Below are 25,223 nucleotides of genomic sequence, written 5' to 3'. Positions count from 1 at the left end.
GGCTCAGACAGCAGTGCAGAGTATAATATAGAGGAATAATACAGGGTGTCCATCAAGTCTCTTTACTATTAAAATGGAATTACAAAGTGGAGTGATAAGATATTTTAATGACATTTGTTCTATTGAACTCAGTGGTTATTCATGTTTTTAATCACTTTGGGGTCTGATGTCTGTTTGTCCCTCAGTCGTCCAGGTCTGATCCAGAGTAAAAGCCAAAGTTAAATCTGTCAAATGGACAAAACAGAAAAAAAAGAGTAGAGGTGGGCAATTGTTTTTCCATGGGGTCACATGAGAAACAGAACATTTTGTGGCCCAAAAGGCTGAAGTAAAATATGTATAATATTGTTTGTATTTCTTTACACAAAGCAGTAAATAGCATTGCCAAAATCTGACCTTTCTGTGTTCATTAAATGATCAATCTTTCTTCAGTGAAGCAAATTTATTTTAGTATATTGAGCATAATTTGGGAGGGTTTTAGCTTCATATGAGACATTTCTAAGACCAATTGATTAATTTAAAGTCAAGTTATAAGCTTTTGTTTCTACAAAATGGATAAGCGACAAGACTTTTGTCAGGGACTGTACCTGGAACAAAGAGTGAACATCTCCTAAGCCACTGTGTCTGGGGTCAACCTCCAGAATGAAGGGACAGGAGAAGTCCGCATAGGCCAGGACTGGGGTCGAGGTGAGCTTGGCCTTTAGGGCAGCAAACCTCTGTTGGCACTCCTCTGTCCATGGCCCGGCAGTACTGGGAGCTGGCTTTCTCTTCTTGGACTTACATGTGAGCTCAGTCACTCTGCGATGCAGGGGGGCAGCCAACATTGCAAAGCCCTCCACAAAGCGACGGTAGTAGCTAGCAAACCCCAACTTTGCTTGGGTCAGTGGCTACGCCCTGGTCAGAGATGATGGGACCAAGGTAGTTCACCTCTGTCTGGAAGAGGCTGCATTTACTCAGCTTGGCCTTCAGACCCTCCTTCTGCAGCCGACCCAGCACCACAGCCAGCCTCTCCAAATGTTCCTTGACCGTGGAAAAAAACACCACGATGTCGTCCAAGTACAGAAGGAGAGACTGGCACTGTTGGCCCCCAAAAATGTGTTGCATTAAAAGCTGGAAGGTGCTGAGGGCATTGCAGAGCCCGGACAGCATGCAATTCCACTTAAACAACCCAAACGGTGTACAAAACGCAGTTTTATGGCGATCGCTCTCAGTGACAAGTACCTGGTTGTACCCGCTGGCCTAATCCACTGTGGAGAACCAGCAGAGAACCAGGCACCTGTCAGAGCATCAAGGGATTCCTCTATGCGGGGTAGTGGAAACTCATCCTTCCAGGTCTTATTGTTGAGCTGGCAATAATCAACACAGACTGAGGCTTCCATCCTTTTTCCGGAGGAGCACAATGGGAGAAGTGTAGAGACCAGAGCTCTCCCTGATCACCTCAGCCTCTAAGAGCTTGTGAATATGTTCCTTCACAAGTTCATAGTCTGAGGGAAGGAGCCTACGATAGCGCTTCCTAACAGGTTCATCGTCCAGGAGCAGGATGTCATGAGTCACCAGGTTAGTGCAACCCAAGCCCTGGTCGTGGGCAGCAAACACTGAGTTATACTCCCTAAGGAGAGACCACACCTGGTCCTACTCCTGCTTCCATAACATTCTGACAAGACAATAACTACAAAAAACAAGTATGATTATATGATAATATGCCAATAAACCTTAGCAACTAAATCTCTACTCAATTAAGCATCATTAAATAAAAAATAAGCTATAAATGCAAAATTGAAGGTACAGTAAGGAAAATTCATAAAAATAACAAAATAAGCATATGATGTTTAACTAAACACTCTTGGCAAGTTAAGTAACTTGGCAGTCTCATCCAGTCATATTCAACAAAGCAGTTTTGTATAGCTGCTACTTTAAAGGTATCTTAACTACTATAGCCTCATAAGCAAGTCAAATATAAAAATGAAAGTAAAGCCATCAAGTTATAAATAAGTCTGCATATGATCAACTTTATGATATTTTAGCTACTTTAAACATTATTAAACAGTGTGACGTCACGCTCAGGCACCCTTTGGCGACCCCTGCTGGGATCCTTCAACAGTCTAATATACAATGGAGACTCCCCAGTCTCAACCAAAAGTGCCAGAATAGGAGTCGTCCTAAAAGCTCCACTACAGATTCTCAGGGCTCTAGTCTGGGCTTTATCAAGTTTTTGGAGATTTGTTTTGGCTGCCGACCCATAAACAAAACAGCCATAATCTAAAGTGGATCTAATCATTGCTCTACATCATGAGCCTTGTGGATCTGTCTGCTCCCCAGTCGCTACCTGTTAGACTCCGGAGTAAATTATTTATCTTTTCACACTTACGCACTGTTTTTTCAATATGCTTATTCCATGTTCATTTTTCATCCATCCACATCCCTAAAAATTCTTTCACTCTTTCTAACCGACTACCATACATACTCACAGACCGCACCACTTTTGCCTTCTTCAACCCAAAGATCATGAAATTACTCTTTGCCACTGATATTTTAAACCCCCACTTGTTGGCCCATTGCACTATATGATCTAAAGCCTCCTGGGTACGATTCATTAAATATTCTATATTCTTTCCCCGCCTCCATATGGCACCATCGTCCGCAAACAAGGACCTGCCAAATCTAGGGTCAACTTTCTGAAAAATGTCATTTATCATAACATTAAATAGAACTGGACTGATTACAGAACCCTGAGGAGTCCCATTCATTATGTCGGCAACTTCGGAAAGATCCCCTTTTATTCTAACTTGAATTGACCTATTACTTAAAAAGTCTTTAATCCACAGAAACATCCTGCCCCAAATACCCACATTATACAGCTTTATCAGTAAACCCTCTCTCCACATACTATCGTAGGCCTTTTCTTTATCCAGAAATACTGATACTACTGCCTCCTTATTTATTATAGCCTTATGTCCTGATCAAGCACTCCTATGGAACCCATTGTGTTTCTACCTACTCTAAAACCATTTTGATGATTTGCAAAAAAAAAAACGCCAACTTCTAAAGTATAGACAAGTCTATTAGTCCATTCTCTCCATCACCTTACACAGCACCGACGTTAAAGCTATGGGTCTGTAAGATGAAGGAGAAGAGGGATCGTATTACAATGGCATGCTTCCAGCTCTTTGGTGATGTCCCTGTCTCCCAGATGTAATTAAAAAGTTCCAAGACCTCCTCCAGTGCCTCCTCATCCAAATGCTGTAACAGTGTATAGGTCACTCTATCTTGGCCCAGTGAGGTGTTAGCTCCAGCTTGAATGGTCCAGCTCCAGCTCTTGGTCTTCCTCCTCCTCGCCTGGCCGATTTTTCTTGTTTTGTCTGATTTTTCCTGTTGTTTTGTTTTTGTGTGTTGTTTTGTTTTTGTGTGTTGTGTGTTTTTGTGTGTTGTTTGTTTTTGTGTGTTGTTGTGTTTTTGTGTGTTGTTGTGTTTTTGTGTGTTGTTGTGTTTTTGTGTGTTGTTGTGTTTTTGTGTGTTGTTGTGTTTTTGTGTGTTGTTTGTTTTTGTGTGTTGTTGTGTTTTTGTGTGTTTGGTTGATCCCCGGGTCGCCCAGGCCTTTCTGTGTGGAGTTTTTCATGTTTCTCCTCGTGTCTGGATGGGTTTCCTCCGGGTACTCCGGTTTCCCCCATCAACCAAAACATGAACGCCCTTCGAGACAACTGTTGTTGTGATTTTGGGCGTTACAAAAATAAATTAATTGAATTGAATTGAATGGCCCCTCGCAGCTCCTTAAATGAGAAGAACTTGTTTATAAAACTCCGGGTCTGGCCTACATGTTAATTTCCATCCTTCTTCCCGCAAAACTTCCTCTTTCAATTTGAGACTTTCTAAACTTAAAGAATACAATTTATGCACACTCTGGAAAGCTTTCACACACATATCTGCTTTTTCTTTGTTAGAAACAGCCTTTCTGTTTCCATCCTTTAAAACAGTTAAGTTGAGTTAACAACCTGACATTTTATGGATCCTTGACTAAATCTGTTTAACTGGCGTTTTGGGCCTAAGTGTATCACAAAAAACCCTCCAACTCTTCTTTTTTCCTGCCTTAATTACTTTTCTTGCCACTGCACGGCACTTTTTGTATTCAATTACATTTTCCTGAGTAGGATATTTTCTTAGTTTTTTAAAAGCTTCTTTTCTCTTTCTAACTGCCTCACTGCACTCTCTATTCCACCAGGGGACAATAACTTGATTTTTAGGACTTTTGCTGCTTGGGATTGACTCAGAAGTTACATTAATGATCATTGCTATTAAGGACTCACTCATTTCATCAATGGACCCTTCACTGTTCACTTCATCCAATCTCTTTAACGTGTCCTCCCTAAACTTATCCCAATCAGCCCGGGAAAAATCAAAACGTGCCACTCTTTCTCCATTATCTATTACTAGAGCCTTTTGCAACCTGGTGACCACTGGATAATGGTCACTACCAATTGTATCTTTCCACACTTTACATTCTCCTACTCTCCCCAATCCAGCGGAAACAAAGGTCAGATCGAGACAAGACGTTTTATTCACGTTACAATCAATACGTGTAGGACTACCATCATTTAAAATAACAAGATTTTCTCTATCTAAAAAATCCTCCAAAACTATCCCATTTGAGTCCCTATCTTGACTCCCCCAGAGAGGATTATGGGCATTAAAACCACCCACCCACACTGTTAAAGTCCCTGTTTTACTGGAAACCTCCTCAAGTTCCTCCAGTACTAATGACTCACACGGGTTATAACCATTAATAATATGCATTTTCCCCTCGGTTGTCCATACCTCTATCATCAAACATTCAAAAGTTACTTCACACTCACATTGTTTATACTGAATCCCTGTTTTTATCAAAATTGCACACCCACCCCCTGCTCTATCTCGGTCCTTACGAAGGCACATATATCCTGGAATGGAGAAATCAAGACAGGGTTTCAACCACATCTCCTGAACACATAATATGTCTGGCTTAACGTCAAAGTCTCGAACAACTTTACTAAACCCTTGCCCATTAGCAATTAAAGTTCCTGCATTCCACTGCAGAATACAGACCATAAGAAGGAGACTAAACATCATCAATATTGTCCTCAACATCCCAATCTTCTGTGTCACTCCCTTCCTCTTCCTCCTCTTCCCTTGACTCCTGCCCTCTCTCACCTGAGTTTTGTTGGCTTGTGGACTGGCTCCATACCTCGCTCCCTGGCTCGTTCCGTGGCTCGCGTGCTGGCTCACAAGGTGGCTCATGTAATTTTTTAGCCCCAAGAATCTGGCAGCCGCTTCACACACCGATTTAATAATATCAGACCTTGATTTTTTGTCTCGGGCGCCATACATTACATCAACAATAAACGCTAATAGTGCCTCTTTATTTACAAGAATATCTTGGCTGTTAACACTGCTGCCCCCTGCTGGCTCCACCCGGGATGCACTTGCTGCACCTTGGACGCCAAATTTTCCCTCAACTCTTTTTAAAGCTTCAGCATATGAAATTCTCTGCTGATTTCTGACCTCCTGTACTTGTTTAGCTTTCACAAATTGGCGACACTCTGTAGAAGAAGCCATGTGGTTTTCCCCACAATTACAACACGAAGGCCTTTCAACTTCACACGCCACTAGACCATGATCCCCTCCACATTTAGCACATCGCCTCCCTCCATTACAAGAAGCAGCCATGTGCCCAACACGCTGAAGCATCGCAAGGGTGGTCTCTGGTACGCCTTTACCTGAAATGACTATCAGGCAACACTTTGCCTATGAAAGATAATAAAACTGGGGCATTGGGGTTCCCACCCTCACCTTAAACCTTTTAACACTGTCCACACTTCCACCCTTTACATTATTCTGTATTTCCTTCTCAGTCACTTCTGCGCACACTCCATAGATTACTCCTTTGATAACCTCCTTACTTTCCGCTACTGTAGCATCAACTTTGTGACCTGCAATCTTTCTTGTTTTCCTCACTTTCCCACCTTAATCCTTATCTTTACAAGTAACCAGCAGTGCCCGATTTTGATAAGACTTGAACGTCCAGCCCATCACCATATTTTTTAAGAGATTCAACAACCTTAATTGGATTTACGCCTCTGAAGCCTCCCCCAATTTGATCCTTTAGCTTGAAAATAACTTGAAAAAAGACTCTGATCTGTCAATGAAGATTGTAAAAGCTACAGAGGATTTTAAAGTGAGGTATATGCTCTTTCCCTTTCCCAAAAAAGAGTGGCCATCCACCCTTCCTCCACCCAGCACCTACCGGTATTTAAGTTTATCCAAGCTCAAGAAACTATTAATGCCGAAGCGATGAACCAAATAGCCAAACAAATCAAAATTCTAATTTCCCGCTTCCCTGATGCGACGCTACGACACATCCGCTCTGCAACTGGGCTCGAAACACTTTCCACAAACAGACATCAGACTAAAAACTGATTAAAAACTTGAATAATCACTGAGTTCAATAGAACAAATGTCAGTAAAATATCTTACCAATCCACTTTGTAATTCCATTTTAATAGTAAAGAGACTTGATGGACACCCTGTATTATTCCTCTATATCAGTGTTTTTCAACCACTGTGCCGTGGCACACTAGTGTGCCGTGAGACATTGTCTGGTGTGCCGTAGGAAATTATCCAATTACACCTAACTGGTCTAAAAAAGATCAGGTTTCACACTGAGTGAGTAGAAATATTTTATTTTATTAAAAATGCTTTTTTTTGTGTGTTTATTTGATTCCTGTTCAAAATAATATGATGAGAATTACTTTATATTGTAAATATAGGATGCAGAGTTTCATTTTTTTTTTACATTTTCTGCTTATGGTGTGCCTCGTGATTTTTTCAATGAAAAAAATGTGCCTTGGCTCAAAAAAGGTTGAAATACACTGCTCTATATTATACTCTGCACTGCTGTCTGAGCCGCTCTCGAGTTCTCGCGGTATTTCGGGCCCTCTCGCGGGAGTATCGTTGTGAAGGGCTGCAGCAGGTCGGTACTTACTTAAAAACCTTCTCTAAGCTGTTTTGTTCTGTGTGAACCTTACATTTTGCCTTTATAGATGTTGTGTGGGACCAAACGGAGCCGTTTGACGCGAGTGACGCGCTAAAAACACTCATCGCGAGCTGCTGTTTGTTTATGCTAACTAGGCGCTAGCCGCGCTCCATTCATTTACAATGGTTAGCTTAGCATTAGCTTGAATGTAGCATGTTTTCAATGTATTTTAATGGGCGCTATTAGCACTATCGTTGCATTTGGTTCCGCGTGGTTTAAACGCCGAACAGCGCATCAATTCAGCAAATATCAGCAATGACTTTATGTAACCTGAGCTCAAGAACACTGCTATTTATTATGAAATGAAATGTATATGAATTATTGTGTCAGTTATACTGTCAGTGCCATTATGGATTTGAATCATTTTGGGCATTTTTGAGTCAATATTTGTTAGTAATTAACTATCAGCTAATACACTGGTCCTGTTGCTCACACAGGCCGCTGTTTTTTATTTTCCTGTTTCAACCACTCGATCAAATCAAGCTCTGTGCCTCTGCGGTAGGACTACGAGGTAGGACTACACACAGTAAGCCTGTTGGGCCTCTGCGGTAGGACTACACACTAAGCCTGTTGTGTCTGTGCGGTAGGACTACACACTAAGCCTGTTGTGCCTCTGCGGTAGTACTACACACTAAGCCTGTTGGGCATATACGGTAGGACTACACACACTAAGCCTGTTGGGCCTCTGCGGTAGGACTACACACAGTAAACCTGTTGTGCCTCTGCGGTAGGACTACACACAGTAAACCTGTTGTGCCTCTGCGGTAGGACTACACACAGTAAACCTGTTGTGCCTCTGCGGTAGGACTACACACACTGAGCCTGTTGTGCCTCTGCGGTAGGACTACACACACACTAAGCCTGTTGTGTCTATGTGGTAGGACTACACACACTAAGCGTGTTGTGCCTCTGCGGTAGGACTACACACACTAAGCCTGTTGTGTCTGTGCGGTAGGACTACACACACTAAGCCTGTTGTGTCCATGTGGTAGGACTACACACACTAAGCCTGTTGTGCATATGCGGTAGGACTATGTAGTAGGACTGTTGCCCCATCGTTCTCACTGCACACCATTGTCATACGTCTGCTGAAGTCCACATAATGAACTCTGAACAATGACTATTGACTATCACCAAGGGACTAACCATCTCAACTGCACAATACTCTTGAACAAGTGAACCTACTTGTTGCTTTGTTGTTATTGTCCATTGAACTTTGATAAGCTCTGATGACAATGGAATGAATTTGTTGCCACCTAAAGTCATGACCTAAACTGTACATATGTAAATACTCACTTTTGTACCTCATGACTAAAAAATACAAGGTCCCTGCATTCAAGCTACTGTCTTTCCTCACCTTAACATCAGACAGGACAAAATTGTGCTGTAAAAATAAAAGATAAACTGATTCATTCAAACTAATATAACTTGCTTTTAGGACACAGCCACATCAAAACACTCAGTATTTACTTTATTTCTCTGACATCTACTTTCCTTTGTTCTAATGCAGAGCTACAGGATCCACCGGCAGAATGGCGTTCACATGTGACCAGTGTGGGAAGAAGTATAATCAGTATTCTGCACTCAATCGACACATGAGAATCCACACTGGAAAGAAACCATTCGAATGTGACCAGTGTGGGAAGGACTTTACTCGTCCTCATCCACTCAAAGAACATATGAAAGTCCACACAGGAGAGAGGCCATTTGAATGTGACCAGTGTGGGAAGAAATTTAAACAGTCTGGTACACTCAAACAACATATGAGAATCCACACAGGAGAGAGGCCATTTGAATGTGACCAGTGTGGGAAGAAATTTAAACAGTCTGGTACACTCAAACAACATATGAGAATCCACACTGGAGAGAGGCCATTTGAATGTGACCAGTGTGGGAAGAAATTTATACAGTCTGTTGCACTCAAAGAACACTACAGAAATCACACAGGAGAAAGGCCATACAGCTGTGACCAGTGTAATAAGAAGTATAAACTGTCTGGTACACTCAAACAACATATGAGAATCCACACTGGAGAGAAGCCATTTGAATGTGACCAGTGTGGGAAGAAATTTACATGGTCTGTTGCACTCAAACGACATATGAGAATTCACACAGGAGAGAGGCCATTTGAGTGTGGCCAGTGTGGGAAGAAATTTAAACTGTCTGGTGCACTCAAAGTACACATGACAATCCACACAGATGAGAGGCCATTTGAGTGTGGCCAGTGTGGGAAGACATTTAAAGAGTCTGTTGTACTTAAACAACATATGAGAATTCACACAGGAGAGAAGCCATTTGAATGTGACCAGTGTGGGAAGGACTTTACTCATTCTGAGTCACTCAGACTGCATGTGAGAATCCACACAGGAGAAGGCCTATACAGCTGTGACCAGTGTGGGAAGGAATTTACTCGTCCTCATTCACTCAAAGAACATATGAGAATTCACACAGGAGAGAGGCCATTTGAATGTGACCTGTGTGGGAAGACATTTAAACAGTCTAGTGCACATAAACAGCACATGTGGATCCACACAGGAGTGAAGCCATTTAAATGTGACCAGTGTAATAAGACATTTAAGCAGTCTCGTTCACTCAAAGTACACATGAAAATCCACACAGGAGAGAAGTCATTTGAATGTGACCAGTGTGGGAATACATTTACACATTCTGGTTCACTCAAAAAGCATATGCGAATCCACACAGGAGAGAGGCCATTTGAATGTGACCAGTGTGGGAAGACATTTACACAGTCTTTTGCACTTGCAGTACATATGAGAATCCACACTGGAGAGAAGCCATTTCAATGTGACCAGTGTGGGAAGAAATTTACACAGTCCAGTAATCTTAAAGAACATATGAGAATCCACACGGGAGAGAGGCCATTTGAATGTGACCAGTGTGGGAAGAAATTTACAATGCTTCAAACACTCAAATTACATATGATTACCCACACAGATGAGAGGCCATTTGAATGTGACCAGTGTGGGAAGACATTTACACGGTCTGGTTCACTCAAAAAGCATATGCGAATCCACACAGGAGAGAGGCCATTTGAATGTGACCAGTGTGGGAAGACTTTTACACGGTCTGGTTCACTCAAAAAGCATATGCGAATCCACACAGGAGAGAGGCCATTTGAATGTGACCAGTGTGGGAAGACATTTAAACTGTCTGGTGCACTTAAACAGCACATGAGGATCCACACAGGAGAGAAGCCATTTGAATGTGACCAGTGTGGGAACACATTTAAAAGCTCTAGTCACCTTCATCGACATAGAAGAATCCACAGTGGGGAAAAATCATACACATGTGTCCAATGTGGGAAAGTGTTTTCTGATTCATCCAGTCTGAATAAACACATGAGAGTTCACACCTGGCACAGACTATACGAGTGTGACCAGTGTGAAAAGACTTTCACAACATCACAGCAGCTCTCCAGTCACTACCGAACGCACACAGGAGACAAACCATATGACTCTGACGAGGGGGAAGGCTTTAAGACCTATGAGGAACCATCTGAAACATCTCCAAATCTTCCAGACGGACACACTAATGGAGACAGAGCTGCTGAGGCTGGATCATGTGAGCCTAAAGTCAGACTCAAAAAGCTCCAGATCAGACTTCAGAGACTCCAGACTGTGGAGCTCAACTCTGTGTAGAGTCAACATATCTTTTTTGGATTTGGACTTTTACATTTTTGTATTATTATGGATCATTTTGACCTAACCTTCATAATACTATCTGTTATGTTGTTATGTCCTTTTGTGTCTGGCGTCAAAGCCGCTTCGATTAGACCAAACTGGCAAGATTGTTTTGGTGGTATAAATACTCTGTATTATTTACATTTGTCAGGTAAGCGTGGCGTGCATGCTTACGCAACTCATCCAAGTCTGGTTCCTCAAGTCCACCCACATAAGTCTTGTCCATGGCAGCACCGACCTCTGGGATCAGGCCTCTACGAATGGCATGGCAGATGTGGATATTAAATGCATGTTTTTGAACAGGGTCAACGTGGCCTGATGCTGATACTCCCTCTCTCAGGGGGGGGGGGGTCTTGAAGGTTAAATGTTTGACATGTTCTCATCAATCTGGCCATAATTGTAGGTATGATCTTGATCTTGTGCTCCTGTGTGGTCCCCTGTCTGTTAAAAGCTATGCGTCAAATAGTGAGTTCCCATTTTGTCCAAAATCAATACGACATTGAGGCTGTTGTGTATCCACCTGATCCCAATTATGTTTCTAATTCTGACGATGACTCGTTTATTACAGAACTTATGCTCCAGATGAGCAGACTTCAACCTCAGTGAGTTCCATTTCATGTTCTGGGTGGCGGCTGACGGCGCGGACGCGTCCAGCAACGGCTTGGGCATGGAGTGGGCTGCTGAGCACTTTGATTAGACAAAAAAAATATATATATAAAATGAGAAACGAGAGAAAAAAAAACAGAAAACTTTAATGATGCATGTAATTTAAATCGATACTCAGGTTGTATTTTATTTTCCCTTCTATGTGTTCCTTAATCAGTATGAATACAGCAGTTATGTTATTCCTGTGATTTTATTTTGATCAGGTGTTCTTTCTTTGAAAGGTTTTATTCAGGGATGATTTTGGGTACATGTTTTCATATTTCTCCATGTGTGATTTTGAAATAAAGATTTAAGTTGAGTTGATTAAAATAAATGGGATTTATTGTAATCAAAAGGGGGGAATTGTTATGGCATTCTTTAGCATAAATCTTTATTTGTATTATTATGGATCATTTTGACCTAACCTTCATAATACTATCTGTTATGTTGTTATGTCCTTTTGTGTCTGGCGTCAAAGCCGCTTCGATTAGACCAAACTGGCAAGATTGTTTTGGTGGTATAAATACTCTGTATTATTTACATTTGTCAGCTGAGGGCGAGACGACACAGTTAGGGACACAGCTCTTTGACAATTGTGCACAATTGATTCAATAAATCAGACCTTTGATTCAAGACAACTTCTCTGTTGATTTTTATATCTTTAAGACTTTTTGACTATTAGAAATTCCACAACAGTATTTATTTATTTATTTTTTTTGACATAAAGCTTGAGGTTTAATCTTTTCAAGAATACTGTTGTAAAAATTTCAAGTGAAAGGTAAAATAAAGTGTTCTAGACCAACTCTTCATGCCTGTTATGTCTTGTGTTTTACATATGTGTCAAGGAACTTTAGAACTGACACAATTATGCACAAACACTGGTGTGAGAAACAGTGTGAGCTTTTCTTAAACAGGTTAAACACTAAATATTGTTAGTATAATGTTGTTAGTCCATTACATGGGCCTATCTTTGAGGCTCGCAGAAAGAAAGGACATACACAAACGTTTAAAATGTCTTATTGATAAATGTTCTATCATTTAATTGATTGTAATTGAATTGTTGCGAATTTGACCTTACCCATGTTGTCTGCCTTAGGTGTTTTGGCCAAGTGAGTACCCGGGGAGCCGAAGCACCTTAAGAAGGTTCCGGGGCAGACCACTGGGTGCTCACAAGGAGGGGTGTCCTATATTTTAGCTTTTTGGGCATCTCAATAGTGTTCACTTTTAAAACAAGTAAAGTAAACATAGAGCTCTATTTTAACTAATATTTTAATTGAATAAATGATTACACTGTTGGATTGGAGCTATTTTTTACAACAGAATTGGATTTGGGAAAAACTTACCTGTAATACAGAGTGGGCTCAGCCAATTAGGGAGGTGCTTTATAAAAGGAGCTAATCTCAGTGGCTATGAGAGGGAGTTGATGAGTATATAGGTGGAAAGTATTCTGAACATTTAATAATGTTTACTGATTCTTCAAAGCTAGTGAATGGGAAGGTGGGCATAGCATTTGTTATTCCAGATATAGGTGTTGCAGTTAAAAAGAGGACAAGTGACAATGTGGCTGTTTATACAGGAGAGTTGCTGGTAATACTCTTGGCATTGACTTGGGTGGAGGAGAATGGGCCAAAGCAGAATGTGATCGCTTCAGACTCAAGCAGTGACAAGTGTTAAAACATTCAAGTCAGAGACGAGGCAAGACATAATTTGGGAAGTAGGGCAAACACTGGAAAAAATAAACAGACAAAAGAAATATGTAATTTTCATGTGGGTTCCAGCACATATAGGGGTGGAAGGGAATGAGCTGGAGTGGGCAAAAGGAGGAGCTGCAAAGGAGGAGGTAGATTTCCCAGTAAAATATAGTAAATCAGAAATTAAGACAATTATTAAAGACAGGGTAAGGAAACAATGGCAGAGCAAATGGGACTCATGACCTAAGGGCCGGTTTTATTACAACCTGCAGGGAAGAGTCGAGGGTAAAACAGCAGAGTGGGGTTGCAAGAACCGGGAGGAGGAGGATGTGTTGGCAAGACTGAGGCTGGGTCACACAAGACTAAATAGCACACTTAAAATTATAGGAAAGCATGAAACGGGGGAGTGTGATTATTGTAGCTGTCAGGAAACTGTTGAACATGTAATCATATATTGTCCAAAATATCAGTTGCAACGTAGAATCTTAAAAGAAAGAATTCATCAGAATAGTATTCACTGCGAATTAAAAGACATTTTACAAGGATTTAAGCAAGATTGTGTAGTCAGAGAAATAACAAAGTATCTTATCTCCACAAAACTGATAAAGAGGGTATAGAAAGGCTATTGGGGTCGTCCCGGCCCACACTCCATACCGGATGGTGGCGGTAATGCACCATTTCTAGTTGCGTGCCAACTGCCATAAAACACTATTAGAAGAAGAAGAAGAAGTGGCTATGAGAGAGGGGGCTGTATGTATAGCAGGTACTGCAATGCTGATTCTTTTAAACTTTTTCTTGTTTTTGTAAATATTTTTGGTGTACAATAAACGCACTTGGGTTTCCACTGGACAAACGGTCTCTAGTGATGGAGGAAATGAGATCTTATGAGATGATGAGATCTCACAGCCAAATGATTCAAAATGTGGTACAGTAATGAGGTCTCATAATACTGCCATCTGCTGTTACTTTGCATACATTACAACATTTGAGCTGTGTATTAGCCTTAGTTATTTCAACTAACACTTTGGATATTTGTAAAGGCCTGTGTATAAAAATGATTATAAAAATAATAAAACATGTCACACAATTCTGTTTCATTGATTTTTATTTAAAAATACAATTTTTTTTCAAGGGTTTTTGGACTGAGACGGTTTCTTTTTTTTTGGAAAGAATGTCTCCAGCTTTTGAGAATATTCTCTCACAAGGACCAGAAGATTCTGGGGAGCAGAGGAAACGTTTGGAAATCATACAGGGGTTGGGTATAGCACTTTTGGTTTGGTCCAGTACATTAATTAATTAATTAATTAATTTATTTATTTATTTATTTATTTATTTATTTAGAAAAGGGACAGTGCATATTAATGAACATAAGACACATATGTAAATGTGCAGATTTTAGCCACAGGCTGTTTCCATCTGTCGTCCCTGGACAGGCTGATGTCACATTTAACATAAAACACCAGATAAACAAAATACAGTCAAATACACACAGGGCAGGACAGAAGCCAAGTCAAAAACATAAACTCAGGAGGGTTACTACAACTTTTAAAGTGTTGTGTGTATTGCACAAGTTCTAAAGTGCAAGGTGTATTGTACAAGTCCTATAGTGGAATGGATCCTCGCTTCTCGGTATTGGAACTTCAGTAAGGTAACGGTCTACTTCAATGGTTGCAACTGCTACAAAGCTCTTTGTTCTTCTACTGTTGTTAACATTTTTGTCATGCTTATGCCAAATGTCATGTAAAAACAGCAACAGTTAAGTTAAATATTGCAAATAAAAGAAAATCATGCACACACTTACTTGAATTTGAAGACAGATCCAGGGGAGTGGGTTGAGGCTCTGGCTCAGGAGGAGTAGCAGAATCCTCAGAAGAATCACACATTCATTTTTCAATCTGTTAACTGCCTCCTGAGCTTTGTTATGGGTCAAAAAGCCAATTTGTTTAAATTGAGGATCAAGCAGGGTTGGTATGGTCAAAATACTTAATGTCTCTATTTTAGAAATATGCTCTGGCATCCTCCGCACCATGTTCTGTCCCAGCTGTCTGGCAATGGGGTGGGTCACTGTAAGAGCTCTGGATGCTAGAGCAGGGTGCACCATGTTCATCATTGGAATTACCTTGGACGCAGAAACTCTCTTTTCTGCAGATAAATCCTCAGTTTCCTGATTAAAAGGTGCAAGTATGCATAAAGCATCATTAATCAGCTCATGGTCAAATGAAGTTAAGGGGTCAATGTCTGTATTAAGGGACACCAAGGCTGCTCCGACTGCGTCCCTCATTCATTGTCCCTCTCCAGCATGTGAAAAGTGCTATTCCACCGTGTATCAACTTCAATGATCATTTTTAAAGGCTGCTTGCCCATCTGCGTTTGTAGTGCCATTAAACGATCCTTAGCAGTTGTACTTGTACGAAAGTATGTTGCCAACTTTCGTGATTTCTGCCTCAGTTCGTTCATACCAGCAGTATCATCAAATGATTTTCTGACAATCAGGTTGATGGCATGAGCAATGCAAATGGTGTGTCTTACATTCAAACACCGTGCACAAGCAATCATGTTTGCTGCCCCATCAGCGATGAGACATCTGACTTTATCTCTGATGCCCCACTCTTCCATCAGCCTCACACGCTGATCTGCCAGATGCTCAGCCGTGTGGGGAAAATGTTGAATTTCGTTGAATTCATTAATGTAGTGGCACGTCACAGCCAGATACGCGTCCATCGACGCTGATGTCCACATGTCCGATGTCAGACTCACAGCCACAGCCTTCTGCACCTTCACCTTATTCTCTTGTGGACTGAGTGACCCCCACCCTGAGAGGGTCATAAAACAATGAGATTGATTGACTTAAAAACACACATTGTGGGATTTTGCCAAAAGGTTTTTAATGTGTAACCACATGTTGCCGAGAAGACGGCCCGCCTCTGGGAGGCCTATAAAAGCTGGAAACACAAACATCTAAGGACTCTGTTCCTATCCTTTCCTGAGAGTCCGCTGCTCCATTGTTAAACTTTACCTGTGATGAACTCATTAAACCCTTCTGACTTATACTTTATTCTCTTAGTCCTCTTTGACGCTTGCATCAGAAATGAACAAATCTAACAGCTGGTGACCGTGACGTGGTTGGTGTTGAGTAATCTGGAGGACCTTTGGGCATATCGAGGTGAAGTCTGATCGGTGACAACCAGGGACCCCAAAATAAGGTAAGCAGAAAACCTTTTTAATAAAATTTATGCATAGTTTAGTTGATCCTTTATTAAGGTTGTCACTGTCACATGAATCTGTAATTCTCTGTCTCGCAAATTTAGAATATAATTGGGTGGGCTATCTAGTCCAGTTTGTTCTTTCACATGTAAAGTTGCATGAAGCACATTTACTAACACATAGGGACAGATCAATGAGCCGGTATTAGAAATCCTGGTCCGGGACCAGGTGGCATTAGGCCCGGTCGACTGACAATAGACTAGGTTCTATTGTTGGCCAGAGTTGGACTCTGAGGGTGTGAAGAACACCCTATGACTAAGACACGGTTGGACCGTGTGTGTGGGGTGTGGAGCCCTGGGTCCGGGACCCACTCAGCTGAGCACTATTGAATAAACCGGTAGGGACAGAACGTCTTCTTCTTCTTTTTGGGTCACTGTGGGTGGCTTGGGTCTATGACTCCTCATTTTTAGCCTTTATCACATAGAGTATTGGCTGGAGTAGAGACTGCATAGGCTGCATTTGGGGGTGGAGAAAATAAAGGCAAACAGCCCGGGGTGTAGGAGTGTCGGGTCTAAAACTAAAATCACATATCCTGCTAGAACCCCCACCCCGCACAGACGCTTCGGCCTCTGCGTGGAAGGATGGGTGTGATACGGGTTGGTCTAGAGGGATCTCTGTGGTGAAAGGTTTGGATCCATACATTAGGCTTATGTAAACAGGTTTTATTAACATTTTCATTCCCAATAGACCAAATTACAGGTGTGTAAAACAGACTTAGTGACAAACAGACTGACTGACTGTGGTGGAAAAGCAGTTGTTTACTCAATTAGGATTTTGACTATTTGCTCTCAAGTAAATTCTTAGTGAATAGTTCCTTTAGGGTGAGTCTTATCTCTCCTGCCTATCATACTCCTTTACTCAGCTATACACCCCCTCCTTTCTTCAACCTTACCTCCACTATCTCCCTTCAGCATTTGCCTGTTTCCCTCTCACCTGAAGGTCAAATTGAGAACCTTTTCCACCACTAGACAATGGACGATAGAGGACAAAGTTTACTCCTGCTACAACAAAGTATGTAAAGCGTGTACTAATGCCTTAGATATACTCTTGTTTGGGACAGAGGATAGAAAGAAGAAGAAGGTGAACGAAAAGTTTGGTATGTTGATAAAAGACTTGCAGGTGAGAGGTTTGATAGGACAGGACACGTCTCCAAATCCTAGAAAAGAACAATTGCTGAATATTCAAACGGTTGTCCATGCTGCTTGTGATTTCACTGAAGCTGAATGGGAGCGAAATGGAAAAAAAAAATGTATAGGGGAGTTTAAAAAGAGAGTGGATATAGCCAGAAAAAATAAAGTTCTTTGTGATGCATACCTCCCCCACCTAATGAGGGGGGCAGGTTTTAACATAACATACACCACAGTGACGCCACAAATACAATTGGTGCAATCTAAAACTGAACGGGAAACGACCTTAGATAAGAAGGGGGAAGATGCATTTCTCCCTCCTCCTTATACTGACCTTTCACCTTATAGTGAGGTCCATAAATTACTAACTCAAGCTACTAATTCACAAACTTGGGCTGTTACACCACAACACTGATAACAACTAATGACTCTAACACCACAACACTACAATGTCCATTGGTATTAGTTAAAGCAGGATTAGTAGACATAGAAGAACCTACAACAAATGAAGCTATTAAAGTAGTAAACACGATGCTTGATGAAAATACAGAAGTAATCGGTGATAACAGGAGGAGCAACATCTATGAAGGGCAACTGATTGACCCAGATGATGTTAAAACACTAAACTTTGTTAATGTGAAGGGCATTAACACTAAAGGCTCAAGAACTCCTACACCCACTGAATCAATAAGAAAAACAATACAATTTGGAAGTGATGATAAGCATTCTCAAAGTTCTACACTAGAAGAGGTCTCTAGTAGAATAAAAACAAAAATAGATAAACCATTGTATGAGACTTCGTTTACAACTGATGTTAAACCTAAATCTACAAGGCCAAAAGGTTTACATATTAAGTGATCTACCAAACACAGGTTATGATAGAGTTCCAACTGACCTTTTGACCCCTCCTACATGGGTCAGACATGAGAGATCACCATACTCTCAGAATCCTACACTCTCTAACAGTTAACTCATCAGGAGTATGCATATAAAAAGAAAGAGCAGTATGTTTTAAACTCATCTGACAGTAATGATTTATTTGAGCATTCACATAAACCTTAGAAGAATTGTTTAATTAGATCATGCTGAAATTTAAGTAAACAATTCAAACCATGTCTTTATAATTATTGAAAATTCCTCACTTTAACTTTAGGATATTGTAAATATAGATACAGATTTCTTATGCAAACACATTTTTGAGATGAAAATGAACAACTTGTCCATGCAAGTTGGAATAGACTTTGAATAGATTTTAGTTTTGACTGAAGTGGATTTGAGATGGGTCTTTGGCCTGTTGTGTCTGGGTGGGCGTGGTTTGAGTGCAGTGGCTCTCTGGGTGGGCGTGGTTTGAGTGCAGTGGCTCTCTGGGTGGGCGTGGTCTGAGTGAAGTGGCTCTCTGGGTGGGCGTGGTCTGAGTGAAGTGGCTCTCTGGGTGGGCGTGGTCTGAGTGCAGTGGCTCTGGGTGAATCGCTCCAGCTCTGAACTGAAAGGTCACATGACCTGGACTGGCTCTGCTGTTGTCTAAAGACTGTCTAAACATGGCTGCTGCGTCACTGAGAAACATGAACTGAACTAAAGCCAAAAAAAGTCCTGCTGGCTCTAAAACTCATCTGTGGACTGGGCTCCTCCTCTACTGGTCACATGACAAATGAATGAACTGAATCAAAAGCTTCAAGTGCTCTGCTGCTCCTCTAAAGGCCCCATAAAACTGTCTCTGCTGCTGCGTTTGGGCTGTGTTTGCCTGGGCACTCATGACTGGAGCCTGTTCTCGGATCCACACAGTCAAAGATTTTGTTTTTAACCCAATTACAGAATTTAGAAGTGTATTCATTTATTTGAAACAGTTTTGCTCCATTCCTGAAAATAATCATTTACCAATATAACATTATTTAGGCTGTTTCTTTTCATTGTACATCAGAGCTGTTGCACTGGGGCTTCTACATAATGCATATGCAACATATTTGAAACGACATTCAGAATGGCCACAGTTAACAAAATTAGAAGCAAAAGTTTGGAAACAGTATACTTATACACGTGCACCACAAGGTTTTGTGCACTCTCTGGGGTATTTTAATCAGGCTTTGAAAAGAGACCTCACTGACCTTTTGCTTCCAAGTGGTACAGTTCTTATACAATATGTAGATGACATCCTCATAGCCTCGCCTAATGAACAGGACATTCTCACCGCATCCCACTCCACTCTTTCACGATTGGCTGAAAAGGGGTATAAAGTTAGTAAATCAAAATTACAATTTGGAAGGCGAAGGGTTGTATTTCTTGGGAGATCAATTTCAGGCTCATCTTCCTCAGTTTCAAACCAACATCGATCTACCATACTCCACCACCCTAAACCTAAAATAGTAAAAGATGTTATCATTTTTAGGTTTAACAGGCTTCAGTAAGAACTATTTACCTGAATATGTCAACCACACAGCCCCATTAAGAGCACTGATAACTGAGGCAGGACCAACTAACCTTACTGCTCAATTAAACTGGAATATTGAGGCAGAGGAAGCATTTGTTTCCTTAAAACAACAGATGGCACATTCATGTGACTTGGCTGTACCAGATTATACCTTACCTTTTCACCTAGATGTGTATGAGAAAAATGGAGTTGGCAATGCAATACTTTATCAGAAAAAGGGGGACGGTGTGGCAGGTCAACGTAAAGTGCTGATGTATCATAGTGCTAAATTAGACAATATAGAAAAAGGACATCCACCATGCACGCAACATGTAGCAGCTATATCTATGGCCATAATTAAAACAGCACACATAGTGAAATGTCATCCTCTAATCATACATACACAACATGGAGTAGCAGCCTACTTACAATCAGTAGCTTTTACACTCTCAGAACGACGCACAGAGAAAATCAAACAAATACTAGATCAGCCACATATTGCATTTGAAGGCACAACCATCAATATGGCAAATGATCTAGGGACAGGGACACCGCACAACTGTGCTGACATAGCGCGACTAGACATGACTCTAGTACCAACATTGTATGCAGAACCACTGCAGAACCCACAAGTAATGCTGTTTTGTGATGGATGTAGCTATAGAGATAACACAGGGAAAATTAGAACATCATATGCAATAGTGAAAGCTACTGGACAAAAGTTTGAAATCATGGAAGCTAAAGAGATACTTATGCCAGGGGCTTCAGCACAATTAGCAGAAGTCATAGCTTTAACCAGAGCATTGCAATTAGCTAAAGATCAAACAGCAAATATATATTCTGATTCTGCTTATGTAACACATGCAGTACACATTGATGCCCCTCATTGGATGCGTAAGGGATTCATAACCAGCACTGGACAACCTATTAAACATCTCAAAGAAATGACTGAATTGATAGAAGCTGTTAAATTCCCATCTGAAGTAGCTGTATTAAAATGCAAGATGCAGCAGCAAAAAAGGCAGCAGGTTATAAAGGACCTCCAAGTAAAAAGTATGTGTTTGTGCAGATGGATGAAGAGAAAGATTCAGTGAAGTTGACAGAGCAGGATATTACTGACTTACAGACTCACGCAGGACCGTATGAACATAGTGTTTGGACTGACAAGGGTGCGAAGAAGGACGAAAAAGGACTTTGGCACTATCATGACGGACGTTTGGTTGCACCCAGCAAATTGTTGAGCATGTTGTCTTCAGAGGCTCATAAACTAGGACATATTTCAAAAACCAAAACTATTTCTTTGCTTGAGCTAACATGGTGGCATCCACACATGGCAGATATCATATCTCTTACTGTGTATGAATGTGACACTTGTCAAAAATTTAATCCTCGAGCGGCCATTAAAGCGGCCATGGGAGCATTTCCTGTTCCAGACGGCCCATGGAAACACATTGTAATTGATTTCACAGACATGGGTCCCGCAAATCGATGCAATTGTTACAGATACCTATTGGTATGTGTAGACTCTTTCTCAAGATGGGTCGAAGTTACCCCAGTAAAGAGGGAGACAGCTAATTCAGTCATTAAGTGGCTGACAAGAGAATTTGTTCCTAGGTATGGGTTTTCCCGTACCATCAGATCTGATAATGGCACACACTTTTCTAACAAAAATATGACAGCAGTGTGTGAATATTTTGGAATAAAACAACATTTTGGAACAGTCTTTCACCCACAATCCCAGGGCCTGGTTGAAAGAGCAAACCGCACATTGAAAAGCTATCTAGCTAAAATCATGAACTCCACCAAAATGACGTGGCTGGATGCCTTGCCATTAGCGCTGATGGCAATGCGATCCACACCACATAAACATCTCAATCTCTCTCCACATGAGATCTTAACTGGGAGAAGGATGGACACTCCTCTCCAACCTGATGTGTGTGTACCTAGAAATGACCAAGATCATGAAATCTCTGACTATTACAAAGCATTAACTAATTTAAGTTTAGTTCTCTCCCAACAGATCCTGAACCTGGAGACCTCCTCTGAGTCAACTTTAGAAGACCCAATCAAACCTGGTGATTGGGTACTGGTAAAAAGTATTAAACCTAATTGGACTGAACCCAAATTTGTAGGTCCTTGCAAGGTACTTAACAGTCGCTCAAGGGCTATTAGAATCGAAAAAATTGACAAAGCCCACAAAAGTAAAGTGCGTCAGAGCTCAACCTCCTGAACGCACTCTGAAACAATTATGACTGTGGCATTGTATGAGTACTCTCAAAGAGATACTACATTAATTGTAATGCAGATGCTGCATAATTTCTATTTTTTTCTTTACATGTTCCTATGAAATAATCACACAATAACAACACTAACAACTAATCAATAACAGTTTTGGGCTTCACAAAATGTTTATTTCAGCAACAGTAATTTGACTGTTCTCTTGCAGCAGAAGACAACGAAGCCAAAATTGACACATGTTTATATAGATATATAAATGTGTCAAAGGGGGGATATTACAAAATTCATTTTAGTTTTCAAATACCATTAATAAAAATTTAGATAGAATTAATTATATTCATTACAATGTTATGTATCAGGCCAATTTAACTAGAGCTGCTTTACAGACCAGATGCTTACTGCCTCTGGAATTAATGATGTAATAGGTGATTGGTTTTCTAATACCTTCGGTAAATGGAAAACTTTATTTCTCTCGCTTTTCACTTCTCTTAGCATAATTCTAACCATACTGATGGTCTGTGGCTGTTGTTTCATCCCTTTTGCTCGTACTATGGTTGAAAGGTGTGTGACTACAGCTTTTTCTAAAGAAGTTACTGCTGCAAAACAAATGGCACTACTTCCTATTTCTTCTAACACCCCTCCTCCTATGTACATCACAATTATTTCTGACTCTGAGACTGAGGACATTCAGTATAAACATACTATATAGTGTTGTTTTGGGGAAATTCATGTTTTTGATTTTGGGTTGGTTTAATAATAGCATAATCATGTACAGTACTGTGGGTATATGTGGTGTCTTCGGACGGTTGGCGGGAGCGGGGCCACAAAATGTCTTTTCCCATTTAAGTCAGAAGGTGAAAAAAAAAAGTCAATACTATAATAAATGAGTTTTTAGATTTTGTACCCATAAATCCATGTACTTTAATTTTGCAAAATTATTTTGATTTATTCTACTCATGAATGTGTATGCTTTTGTTATTATCCTTAGTATTATACTTGCTTAAATGGTTTAGGATGTAATGTTATGTTTTTAATTTCTTCCATTATTATTACTTGTTGTAAATATTACTTTTTATTTTTCATAGTTGGGTTCACACCATGTAGCACGGTGTGAAAAGGGGGAATTGTAAGGTATTTTTTAACAATGTAATACTACCCCAGATGCCTGTAGCCCTACTCACCAAAGACTGTGTGACCCCCACCCTGAGAGGGTCATAAAACAATGAGATTGATTGACTTAAAAACACACATTGTGGGATTTTGCCAAAAGGTTTTTAATGTGTAACCACATGTTGCCGAGAAGAAGATCCGCCTCACACACACACACTGGGAGGCCTATAAAAGCTGGAAACACAAACATAGGACTCTCTTCTATCCTTTCCTGAGAGTCCGGTGCTTCATTGTTAACTTTACCTGTGATGAACTCATTAAACCCTTCTGACTTATACTTTAGTCTCTTAGTCCTCTTTGACGCTTGCATCAGAAACGAACAAAGAAATCTAAACTGTTTTAAATTGATAAGACAATATATTCCAAATCAGGCAGCCCTGCTGTACATCCATGGTATGATTTTTTCTCATATCTCCTACTGCATGACACATGGGCCCAGGCAGCTCCCTCAGACACAAAGCGAATGGTTCTTTGTACAACCAAGCAATCAAAATTATGGATCGAAAGCCAATCCGTTTTCATCATTGTCACATCCTTAAAAAAAATATAATCTATTAAGTTTCAGAAGTTTTACTAGTTTATGTTTTCTTAAATTATGTTTTAAGTGTATTCATAACTTTGCCCCAGAACCACTCAGTACATTTATACAAAGACTAAACAGCACCAGAGCGACAAGAGGCGCCGTAAACAAGAACTGTACAATCCCACGACGCAGAACCTCTTTTGGACAGTCCGCCTTTTCATATCAGAGCTGCAAACTGTGGAACTCACTGCCCACTGAAATAAAGAACATTTCTGAGTTGAAAATGTTCACCTCTAGGGTTAAGAACTGTCTGAAAATGAGTCAAAACTGTCCCCACTTGTAAATAAGTAGTATGACAGTTGGTGAGTGAGAGAAAGTGTGAGTGTTAAATGTATATTTGTGCACTGATGTAACTATTTTAATAAGTGTTTTAATATAATTTGCATATTAGTAAATTGTAAAAAAGCCCAACCAGGGACGGGAGTTGAAAATGAGCTTGTGCTATAAACTCTGTCTGCATCACATCAGCTGCAATGTTCATTTTGTAACTATGTCTGATTGCATTGTCCCTGTCAAATAAATATATAAATAAATAAAATATCTTATCAGTCCACTTTGTAATTCCATTTTAATAGTAAAGAGACTTGATGGACACCCTGTATTATTCCTCTATATTATACTCTGCACTGCTGTCTGAGCCGCTCTCGAGTTCTCGCGGTATTTCGGGTCCTCTCGCGGGAGTATCGTTGTGAAGGGCTGCAGCAGGTCGGTACTTACTTAAAAACCTTCTCTAAGCTGTTTTGTTCTGTGTGAACCTTACATTTTGCCTTTATAGATGTTGTGTGGGACCAAACGGAGCCGTTTGACGCGAGTGACGCGCTAAAAACACTCATCGCGAGCTGCTGTTTGTTTATGCTAACTAGGCGCTAGCCGCGCTCCATTCATTTACAATGGTTAGCTTAGCATTAGCTTGAATGTAGCATGTTTTCAATGTATTTTAATGGGCGCTATTAGCACTATCGTTGCATTTGGTTCCGCGTGGTTTAAACGCCGAACAGCGCATCAATTCAGCAAATATCAGCAATGACTTTATGTAACCTGAGCTCAAGAACACTGCTATTTATTATGAAATGAAATGTATATGAATTATTGTGTCAGTTATACTGTCAGTGCCATTATGGATTTGAATCATTTTGGGCATTTTTGAGTCAATATTTGTTAGTAATTAACTATCAGCTAATACACTGGTCCTGTTGCTCACACAGGCCGCTGTTTTTTATTTTCCTGTTTCAACCACTCGATCAAATCAAGCTCTGTGCCTCTGCGGTAGGACTATGATGTAGGACTACACACACTAAGCCTGTTGTGTCTGTGCGGTAGGACTACACACAGTAAGCCTG

General features: G+C 40.6%; 2 protein-coding genes across 2 annotated transcripts in view; both read left to right on the top strand.

Annotated features, from left to right (window-relative positions):
• Positions 1 to 6,932: 6,932 nt before the first annotated feature.
• Positions 6,933 to 25,223, top strand: part of LOC117378989 (zinc finger protein 729-like) — a 50,838-nt gene continuing 32,547 nt past the window's right edge. Inside the window, 2 exon segments of the mRNA XM_055225266.1 lie at positions 6,933 to 6,997; positions 8,571 to 9,023. Of these exon segments, the coding sequence (XP_055081241.1) occupies positions 8,593 to 9,023 (431 nt within the window). The 5' untranslated portion in view covers positions 6,933 to 6,997; positions 8,571 to 8,592.
• Positions 9,042 to 11,462, top strand: LOC129456655 (gastrula zinc finger protein XlCGF57.1-like). The gene has a single exon (XM_055225263.1). It carries the CDS (start codon positions 9,076 to 9,078, stop codon positions 10,717 to 10,719), a length of 1,644 nt encoding a protein of 547 aa, XP_055081238.1. The 5' UTR covers positions 9,042 to 9,075; the 3' UTR covers positions 10,720 to 11,462.

The sequence above is a fragment of the Periophthalmus magnuspinnatus genome, chromosome 11 (genome assembly GCF_009829125.3).
Source record: "Periophthalmus magnuspinnatus isolate fPerMag1 chromosome 11, fPerMag1.2.pri, whole genome shotgun sequence".
In the NCBI taxonomy this organism is placed as follows: domain Eukaryota; kingdom Metazoa; phylum Chordata; class Actinopteri; order Gobiiformes; family Gobiidae; genus Periophthalmus; species Periophthalmus magnuspinnatus.
This window is presented reverse-complemented; position numbering and strand designations above follow the sequence as displayed.